At 38.1% G+C, this 11,321-nt stretch overlaps 1 protein-coding gene across 1 annotated transcript; it reads right to left on the bottom strand.

The window, feature by feature from the left end:
* Nucleotides 1-1,311: 1,311 nt before the first annotated feature.
* LOC141718815 (uncharacterized) lies at nt 1,312-1,662 on the bottom strand. The gene has a single exon (XM_074521196.1). The coding sequence runs from the start codon at nt 1,660-1,662 to the stop codon at nt 1,312-1,314; it is 351 nt and encodes a 116-aa protein (XP_074377297.1).
* Nucleotides 1,663-11,321: the final 9,659 nt, after the last annotated feature.

Genomic DNA, 11,321 nt, shown 5'->3' with positions numbered 1-11,321 from the left:
ATCTTCGAGAAGGTGAACATGTGTTAGGATATTGCTTCTGCCTACCTTGTTAAGAATCCTGATGGTGGCATGGACGGGTTCATAGAGCTGTACCTTGCTGAAGAGCCTAGTCGTGAGAATGCTCAGGCTGCTGGAGAGGGCACATCCGGAGCTCAGCCACTTCCTCCCCCCGAAGATGGTCGCGAGAAGACTCCTCCTCCTCCCGAGAACTAAGCTGTGATGATCCAAGCTTCGTGCTTTGTAATTTCGTTTAAGTTGTTTTATTTGTCTTTGAACCTAAGCCTTTATGGCTTCTAAACTCTGAATTTCGTTGGATTTGGTCCGGGGTGGGTTTGCCCCGGATGGGTATGTAAATATATTTCCCTTTCTGTATTTATTCTTGAAATTTTTATTAAGTACTTATATTTTGCGTTTCTGCTCCCGGGACGGGGTCGGAAAACTTTAAATGCAAGAAACTTATATTAAGTACACATAATTTATGTAATCGTCCCCGGGATGGGGTTAAAAAGTTTAAAATGAATAATTTTTTTTTATAAGTACATATGGTTTGTGCAATCGTCCCCGAGATGGGGTTACAAAAGTTTAAATGAATAAAGGTTTCTATATGTACACATGGTTTGTGTAATCATCCCCGGGATGAGATTAAAAAAGTTTAAATGAATAGAAATTTTTTATAAGTACACATGGTTTGTGTAATTGTCCCTGGGATGAGGTTAAACAAGTTTAAATGAATTTTTTTATAGGTACACATGGTTTGTGTAATCATCCCCGAGATGGGGTTAAAGACTTTGAATTAATAAAAAAAATTATAAGTACACATGGTTTGTGTAATCGTCCCCGAGATGGGGTTAAAAACTTTAAATGAATAATTTTTTTTAAGTACACATGGTTTGTGTAATCGTCCCCGGGATGGGGTTAAAAACCTTATTTGAAATTACTTGTGCATGTGGGTGTGCAGACAATAATTGTAACGTAATAATAAGGGTAACATCATTCTAATTTGAAAGGGGTACAAAGCATGGCATTTTTTATTACAAAATAGGCATCGAGTATTGATTACATTCCAGGAGGTGTAAATACAGATTTGAATTTCTTATTGTTCAACAAAAATTAGGCAGCCATGTGCACCTTTCTACAGGTAGAATTTTCTGAGACGGGCTCCATGCCTAGTGTTAGGGACCTCAGTTCCGTTGGGATAGTTTAACTTGTAGGTCCCCGGGCGCAACACCTATCTGACTATGTAGGGCCCTTCCCAGTTGGGCTGTAGCTTTCCTTGGTTAGTTAGGTCCAAAGCCTCGGTGTGTCGGAGTACTAAATTGCCTGCTTCATGCTCCCCGATCTTGGCCTTTTGCCGAAGTAGAGTTTCGTTTTTTCCTTGTAACTTTCCATCTTTTGTACAATACAGTCTCTTACTTCATCTAGCAGTTTCAAGTTAGTTCTCAGGCCTTCAATATTGGATATCTCGTCGAAATTGACATTTCGATGAGACGTGGATCCGGTTTCAATAGGGAGCATGGCTTCTGATCCATATGCGAGCTTGAAAGGGGTTTCCCCGGTGCTCGTCCTGGGGGTGGTTCTGTAAGACCACAAGCCATTTGGGAGCTCCTCTGACCAGGTCTTCTTTGACTCTTCAAACCTCTTTTCCAACCCACGGAGGATCATTCTGTTGGTCACCTCGACCTGCCCGTTGCCCTGTTGATGGGTTACAGAAGACCTTTTGTGCTTGATGCCCAATTCCTTAAGATAAGTTTCAAAGTCCGAACCCACAAACTGAGGACCGTTGTCTTAGATCAAAACAACGGGGATCCCGAATCTCATGACTATAGAATCCATGAACGTTATACAGTCTTGCTGATTGACCGTCCTCATAGCTTTTGTTATTCCCAAGGAACTAACAATGAAATTTACAGAAGGGGGGTTGAATATAAATCTCAAAACTTTTTCAAGTTTTGAGCAGTTTCAAAAGCTAAGTGTATGATGAACAATTGTGTGTGAATTGCTTTGAGTAGGTGCAGACAGATGTATATTCAAAACACAAATGTAAAGAACACAAAGGCTTTAAAAACTTTTATGGTGGCTTTGTTGTTCCACCAGAGATATGTATTTCAGAAAATCTGTGATACAAAGAATTGATCACAGCTGCTTCCTAGTACAAACTAGATGATTTTCTCTCTATGTTTTTCTAAAAAACTCTGAAAAATTCACATCTAATTACTAGCTGCTACTTGGTTTATACATCACCAAGTTTACAAGTGAAGACAAAGATAAAAATACAATTATAAAATAGTTCTTCACATGTTTCTTCTTCATTTCTCTATCCAATGCAATCTAAGATAATCTGTGAATCTTTGAATACTTCCTTGTTTGCACTAGAATGGAAATGCTGCTTTTTCTTAATTCCTCCAAGAGGCTACCACATTCCAATTGTCTCTGTCAACCCATGTGCCTCTATCAGCTTATGAATTGTCACTATCAACTACTATGAAACTAAGCATCCATTGAAGCTTTCATCTGTTGATGGCTTTATCCGTTGATGCTTTAGTGACATCCGTTGATGCTCTAACAGTTGAAGCTTTATCCGTTGATGCACTCATCCATTGATGGATGTTATCCGTTGAAGCTTTAGAGACATCTGTTGAAGCTTTGTTTCTCATCCGTTGAAGGCCTTTAATCTATCAGTTGATAATACTTTATTTATACAAAATTACAAGGCATGAAATATTTACAATTAGCCCTCCTATTTGCATATCCACTAGTAGTCAACATGACTTATTATTTCCCACGACTTCTAAGAATTGTAACTTAAATGCAGAGACTGAGATGTGCTACAATACTAAACTTATTTCTAAGTAAAGCTACTCCATCAATGGATAGCCAAGATGGTCTTATCCGTTGAGACTACAAACACTAGATTTCTACTTAAGTGTTTTGTTTAACTTATCATCAAACTAATATACATATTCCTAACAATCTTCCCCTATTTATGTCTACTAGAATTGTAGGCATAAATTCAGGGTTAACTTGATGATAACAAAACACTTAACATATATATGAGTTGAAATTAAGTAGAAATTCAAAAGTACTGCAAAAGTGTATGTACTGAGATAGAATTGAAGATTTACAGTGTTTCCAAGGGTGCTCCTTTAGTCTGAGCAAATCATTTTCTTTTCCTTTATTCCCTTGTTTTCTTCCCTAGCCTCCTGTCATTTTCCTCTACTTGAAGTTGGAGTTGTCTGTAGAATTCAGCTTCATCTTCTTCACTGATATCCAACTTAGATTACATGTCCTTGAGAGTTTCATTACTGGCAATTTTAAGCTGGTCTTCAAGTCTGAAAAATCTTCTGACTCCTTTATTATCTCTAAACTCCATCAACCAATGAGGTGATTTATGAATTGTAATTCCATGATCAGGGATGAGTAATGTTCTATGCAAGGAATTTGACTCCCACCAATTTTTCCTTATGCTGCCAATCTTGTTGAGAATCTCAGTTTTGGCAGTCCTGGTAAAGCCAGTATCCCTTTTGATAGCTGAGTAGACTCTAACCAAGGTAGAATAGCCCTCACTTAGAATTCTTTGAAGAGGCCAATACCTTTCCACATTTCTTTTATATTTGAACACTAGCCTTTCTGGTAGCTGTTTATAGACACTTATTCCCCTTACTTCCTCTAGCTCATCCAGGAAGAGTTCAATATCTGTATGTTCTTTTATGTCACAAATGTGAACATAATCATCCTTTGAGGCTTGTGGCTTAGGCTTAGGTTTATATTTCTGAGTGAATTTACTTGAGGTTAGAGGAGGTGTTGATTTGAATTTTCTTTTCAGCTTCTTTGGTGGTGGAGAGGTAGTTAGGAAGGTAGGCAATTTGATGGTGTCCCAATCAATAGATTCCTCTTTAGGGATGATTGTTTCACCATGGATGTTTATACTGGGATCAGCCACAACAGGTTCAGGAATAGAGGGTAGTGGTTTAGATTTTGATTAGGTTTCCTCAGTGTTATCTTCACTCCTTTTTGCCTTGACCTTCTTTTTGTTCCCTTTCTGCCATTCCTTTCTTTCCTCACTCCTTTCCTCCACACTCTCACCAACCATATTCCCATATCCACATTTATGCTTTCAGTCTTGTCTCCTTCACTCTTGTCTTCAATTATCTTATTTTCTTCAATTTGACTTGACTCTAGCTGTTTTTCAAGCTTTGCTTGTGCTCTTTTGTCAGCCTTCAGCTTTTTAGCTTCTTTTTTTAACCTTTTGGTCTCTTCCCTCTTGGCTATTGAGAATTTGGGATGTCCTTGCATCACACAGATGCTCTTTCCCTCTCTATAGATGATATCCATATTCATTCTTTCCACTACATCCTTGGTCTCTTTGTGCTTTATGATGTTACCACCCAAAACTTTATCTTCATCAGGCTTTGGAAGAGGAAAATCCACTTCTTTTAGTTGAGCAAAGCTTAGAGGGTTCTTTGTAGAGTCCTTGTTGAATCTAGTGGTTGGCTTGAGTACCATAGGCTTCAGGTTCCTGAAAGAAGTTTCTCCAACTTTATTCCTCCTTACTAGCTTGTGCTCCATTGTGATTGGCTCAACTTTTGTGCTATGTTTCACAGATAAGGATTTTGTAGTTGAAGAGCCAAACACTTGTTGCATCCTTTCATCAATTTTTCTCCTTTGCTCTTTCACCTTCATCTCAGCTGCTGCTAGCTGGATTAGATCAATTCCATCAAGCTTTCCTTTGATTTGAAGTGTTGGAGAAGTAGTGATGGCTGGAACTAGCACTTTTTATATTTGTATATGTTTAGATGGCTCCCCTTCCCCTTCCCCTTTATTCTCCCCCTTTTTGTTATCATCAAGGAGAGGGGTTAAGCCATGTGCTTTAGCCGGTTGCATGAGAAGACTAGTCTGAGACTGTTGATTTTGAAGAATGGTGACCACAGAGTTTTCAATAGCTTGAACTCTTTCCACCAATTTGGCCATCTTCTTTTCAGCATCTGATTCTCTTCTCAGTCTCAGTAATAGTTCCTGCATGGTACCAAAGGGCATGATTGAATCCAGCTTCTCAAAATTGTAGGACTTCAAGTCAGCTATATCCTTCTTGAGCTCATCCACACTCAGATTCTGTCTTAATTGATGTAGCTTCATGAGATGTAGAGAATCTAGGTGGGCTTGAAGAATAGCCTTGATACCAGCATTTGAAGTTTCCTGAATGGCCTTTTGGATAGACATGACTTGTTTGACTAAGGATACATTGAAATACCCTGGTATAGACTCCTTTGTCAATGCCCATTCAGGTAATTCTGGAATAGAACTTGGGCCTTCAGCTCCCCCTAAGTTCATGCTTCCATCAAAAGAATCAGAGTCATCATCATTAGAATTTACCCCAAATTCTTCAGATGGCTCACCAACTGTAGAAGGCATCCTATTGACAGCAGCTTTATCCCTTTGTAGAGATTCTGAAGTATGTACTAGATTTAAGGTCTTTTCTGCCTCCTCATTGCCCTGAATAGCCAACAGTTGATAGGCTGACACAGGATGAGTAAAAGTGTCAGCATCCAAGGAAATGTTATCAATTACAGCTTTGTAATGTTATTGAAATTGTTTTTCCTTTTCAGCATCATCCACAATCATTGACTCACTAACAATGGCCGGATCCAACCTTATACCTCATGTACCTACTTTTCTCTCAATTTCTCTCTTTTCTTGTATCAGGGACTCCCCATGGCTCACACTCCTCACACCCTCACCTTCACCTACTAAGGTGGTACTCCTCTCACTTTCTTTTGCCATGCTGGAAGAAATAGCATGCATATTTGGACTCTCAAGCTCTCCTTTTGCCTGGAAGCAACCCAGCCTCTCACTCAAGTTTTCACTCCCTTCCCTCAATCCTAGAAGTGATTGTACAGTAACCATGTCTTCTACACTTGGAATTAATTCAGTTGTTTGTGTAGAGACCATCAACGGATAAGGAGTATCCGTTGAAGTTGAAACTGATGGTATCAACGGATAATTGCTGTGAAACTTATCCGTTGAAGAACAACCACTTGTCAACGGATGAGGAATATCCGTTGAAGAAGGAAAAGAAGTAGAAATTGAAAGTGACATAATTGTTGAATCTGTGTGGATTGATTTTAATTTAGGTGACACAGATTCTTTAACTAAGTCTAAAAGAATTGGCTGATGATCCAACAAATCATCTAAAAGATGATGATCACCAGTATTTGAGTGGGGCTCCTCCCTGAGTTGTAAAGAGGGAGAATCAGGAATTGATGTGAATATCATGTCAACATCCAGAGATGGTGATGGAGAATTTGGTGATTGATGTGTGTCAATTTTGAGAGAATGGGGCTGTGATTCCACATTTGTTGGAGTCACATCAAGCTGAATTTGAGAAGGCATAGATACAGGTGGTTGTATCTGTGCAGTGTGTGCACCCTGTGTGGAAACTAGGGTTTTGACCCTCTTTCTTCTTATGAAGGCTTTTACAGGTGAGTGTGTGGCTTCAGTGTCCCTCCCTCTTTTGTTCTGTGTCCCTAGTTGGGGATTATTTTCAATACCTGCACCCTTTTGGGAGGATGCAACTAGGGATGAGTTTGAATCCTTTTCAACCACCACAGTCTTTTGAGAAATTGTGGCTTGGCTAGCTTGGGTACCACTCACCTCTCCTACCTTATTCTGGGGGTTTTCTTGATGTTCACCCCTCCCCTCACCACTAACACCCTGTACACTCCCCTCAAGGTTCATGGTAGGTGTTACAACTGTTGTCTTTTGAGAGACAACAGAGGTGGCTTTCTTTGACTTGGGTTTTGAAACTTTAGGTTTGGTGGCCTTGGTAGGAATCTGTTGGGGCATTGACACAGATCCCATGGCCACACTTGAAGGCAAAGAAGTGATGGGGTTGGAAGAAGTAGGAGTTGAAGAAGTATTTACCTTACTTACCTGAGGTGCATCCATGATTGGTAAGTATACCAATGGCACCCGACTGTTGAGGTTAATTCTCAAAAGGTCTGCAAGGACCCTCTTCTCTTGTGCCCAGCATTTGAGTTTATTACTCTCATTAGTTATGACCAAACCTTCAGCAACATGGTTAGCCAATAACATAAAGAATCTAGCATAGTAGATGTTATGAGGTCTATTAGCCTTGTTACCTAACCTAGTACCCAATTCTAGCATAACATAATTGCTAAAATTAAAGTACCTATCAGAAACCAGCATATAGAGCATACTAACAAGAGATGAAGTTATTGCATCAAAGTTACTAATTTTCCCAGAAAAAACCTTGATAAAGGCATCACCAAGAAAATATCATTCTTTCCTAAGGCCTTTTCTCCTAATACTGCCTAAACTAGCAGAATCAAAGGAATAGCCTATGGAATCTAACATGCTAGATACATCATTATCAGTGTGTGGTATCATGGCATTGTTTTCAGGTAATTTAAAACAGGACTGTATATTATCACAGTTAATACAATAATCCTTACCTTTGAGAGAGAAAGAAATGGTCATATCAGTGGGGTTGAACTCAGAAGTTGTCCACATTTCCTCAACTACCTCACAGTAAATCATTGGGGCTTCCAGCATTGCATAGCTCAGTTTGCAGTTTTTGATGAAGTCCATCATCTTGTGATAATCTGAATGGGCTTCATTCTTTTCCACCAAAGCTACAGAATTATTTTTCTCATAGACAAATCCAGATTGGGACATTATCTTAACTACTGGTGCCATTGTTGTGGGTAGAAGTTGCAGAGAAAGATTGAGAGTTTTGGGAGAGAAAGAGAGTAAAATCTTTTGAAAATTGCAAGAAAACGTAAAGTGAGAATAAGAATTCAAGGGGGTTTTTATACTTTCTCAAATTAAAACATAAAGAAAATGATTAAACGATATTTTTACGTGAATTACAACCGTTTGAGAATAAAAGAAAAACTGTAAGTATTCTAAAAACTGCCTTTAATACATACAACTGTGTATATATATATGTATCAATGGTTAAGTAAATAGAATCAACGGCTGTGACTCACTCAAAATGACTGATGTGACACTTCAACGGATGAGGTAAACAGTTATCCGTTGAAGATTAACACAATTTTATCCGTTGAAGGATAAAATTACCAGAAATGTATTTGTCCTTTAACGGATAATGGACATCCGTTGATAGAATAATTTTGGCTTTCAATGGATAGGGAATATCCATTGATAATAATCTTTACTAAAAGCCAACTTTGTTCTTGCAACAAATTCATTTCAGGCTACAAAACAAATTACAATTAGAACATGAATTTATGAATAATTAAGCATACCTAGCTCACTTACTAATCTTGTGAATGTTGATTCATCAAGTGAGTTGGTGAATATGTCTGCAATTTATTTTTCACTTGGAACAAAATGAAGTTCCACTGTACCATTCATCACAGAATATTGGTATTTTGTCAACATTTAGCCCATAGTCAAATAGTTGATTCCTCATCCATAATATATGTGCACAGCAACTACCAGCAGCAATGTACTCGGCCTCAGCTGTTGATGTAGAAATATAATTTTGCTTCTTACTGAACCATGACAGAAGCTTATTCCCTAGAAAATGACAGGTGCCAGTTGTACTTTTCCTGTCTATTTTGCAACCTGCATAATCTGCATCTGTGTAGCCAATTAGATCAAAACCAGACTCTCTAGGGTACCAAATTTCTAGATTTGGAGTCCCTTTGAGATATCTGAAAATTCTTTTAATAGCAACTAAGTGAGATTCTCTAGGATCAGCTTGAAATCTAGCACAAAGACATGTAGAAAACATTATATCAGGTCTACTAGCAATTAAATATAGAAGTGAACCAACCATGCCTCTATAGCTTGTAATGTCCACAGACTTTCCAGCCTTGTTTAATTCAAGCTTTGTGGCAGTGGCCATGGGAGTTTTTGCAGATGAACATTCCATTAAGTCAAACTTTTTTAAAAGATCATAAATATATTTAGTTTGACTGATGAAAATTCCACCACTAACTTGTTTAACTTGTAAACCAAGAAAATAAGTTAGCTCTCCCATCATGCTCATTTCATATTTACTTTGCATTAACTTAGCAAACTTTTTACTAAGTTTATCATCTGTAAAGCCAAATATAATATCATCTACATAAATTTGAACAAGTATTGTAGAGCCATTAACATTTCTAAAGAAAAGAGTTTTGTCAACAGTACCTCTTGTGAAGTAATTATCTAGGAGAAATTTTGACAAAGTCTCATACCAGGCTCTAGGTGCTTACTTTAGTCCATAGAGTGCTTTCAACAGATAATACACATGGTCTGAAAATTTTGGATCTTCAAACCCTGGAGGTTGGCTCACATAAACTTCTTCTTCCAATTCTCCATTCAGAAATACACTCTTGACATCCATTTGATAGACTTTGAAATTGGCATGGGCTGCATAGGCTAGAAAAATTCTGATGGCTTCAAGTCTTGCAACAGGATCAAATGTCTCATCAAAATATATTCCCTCTTGTTGAGAGTAGCCCTTGGCAACCAATCTAGCTTTATTCCTTATGACAATGCCATTTTCATCCATCTTGTTTCTGAATACCCATTTTGTGTCAATAGAACTCTTGTTATTTGGCTTGGGTACTAGCTTCCATACTTTGTTCCTCTCAAATTGGTTTAGCTCCTCTTGTATTGCTAAAATCCAATCTGGATCCAATAGAGCTTCTTCTACTCTCTTAGGTTCCTCCTGTGATAGAAAACTACTGTATAGATATTCATCTTGAGTAGCCCTTCTAGTTTGCACCTTAGATGTTGCATCACCAATGATTAGTTCAAAAGGATGATTCTTGGTCCATTTCCTTTGAAGTGGTAGATTAGCTCTAGATGAGGTTTCCTCAGTATTGTCATGATGTGAGATAGAGTGTTGATTGGTTTAAACTCCCCCTGTGTTATTGGTCCTTTGTAAGGAACTGGGAGTTCTATCAACTGATGATGTAAATTGATTATCCGTTGATGAACTATGATCAACGGATGCTCCATTATGTACTTCAATGGATGATGCACTTTGTCTTTCAACGGATACTGCATTACTTCTGTCAACAGATGCTGAATTATGACTTTCAACTGATGCAGCATTTTGTGCATTATCCAAAGGCAGATTTTGAATCCTTTTTGAAGTGTCTTCTCCATCATTCTCATCTTCCCTATCATCATAATATATCTCAATGTTGTCAAATTTGAGTCCTTCATGATGTCCCTCATCTTTTAGTCCATCAATCTTTTTATCATCAAACACAACATGCACAGATTCCATAACAATGTTGGTTCTTAGATTGTAGACCCTATATGATTTTCCAGCAGAATAACCAACAAATATCCCTTCATCAGCCTTTGCATCAAACTTGCCTTTGTGATCAGGTTGGTTCCTTAGAATGTAGCATTTGCAACCAAAGACATGAAGGAAGTTTAAGGTTGATTTTCTTCTCTTAAACAATTGATAGGGAGTCATGCCTTTTGCCTGATTGATTAGAGAAATATTCTGAGTGTAACATGCACAGTTAACAGCCTCAGCCCAAAAGTATGTTGGGAGTTTTGACTCTTCAAGCATTGTTCTTGCAGCTTCAATTAGTGATCTGTTCTTCCTTTCCACCACACCATTTTGTTGTGGAGTCCTTGGAGCTGAGAACTCATGTATGATCCCATTTTCTTCACAGAACAACCTCATGGTAGAATTCCTGAACTCAGTTCCATTGTCACTCCTGATATTCCTTACTTTGAAATCTGGATGGTTGTTGACTTGCTTGATATGATTGATAATGATTTCACTAGCTTCATCCTTTGATCCAAGAAAATAGGTCCATGAAAACTTTGAGAAATCATCTACAATCACTAGGCAATATCTTTTCCTTGAAATTGTTGATCCATGTGTAGCAGTTGTAATGGTTCATCAATTGTTGATTCAAGCCTCTTACTGAATGATGCTCTCTTTTGCTTTCCTTTCTGACAAGCATCACATAGTCCATCCTTTGAGAATTCCACTAGAGGCATTCCTCCAACTAAGTCCTTTTTGACTAGATCATTCATTGTCTTGAAATTCAAATGGGATAACTTCTTGTGCCATAGCCAACTTTCATCTTGACTTGCTTTGCTGAAAAGACAAGTAATTGATTCTGCATCTGTAGAGTTGAAGTCAGCCAAGTACACATTCCCTTTTCTAACTCTAGTTAGAACCACTTTGTTGTCCTTTTTACTGGTGACAACACAAGCTTCAGAATTAAAGGAAACAGTATTCCCTCTGTCACATGGTTGACTGATGCTCAATAGATTATGTTTGAGACCATCAACTAATGTAACTTCATTAATGATGA

This window comes from Apium graveolens, chromosome 4, assembly GCF_009905375.1.
Source record: "Apium graveolens cultivar Ventura chromosome 4, ASM990537v1, whole genome shotgun sequence".
Lineage (NCBI taxonomy): Eukaryota > Viridiplantae > Streptophyta > Magnoliopsida > Apiales > Apiaceae > Apium > Apium graveolens.
The sequence above is the reverse complement of the archived record's forward strand: the minus strand, read 5'-3'. Positions and strand labels throughout refer to the sequence as shown.

Excerpts from the sequence above, each read along its gene's own strand:
- LOC141718815 (XM_074521196.1), bottom strand. The coding sequence starts at position 1,662 with ATGATCCTCCGTGGGTTGGAAAAGAGGTTTGAAGAGTCAAAGAAGACC.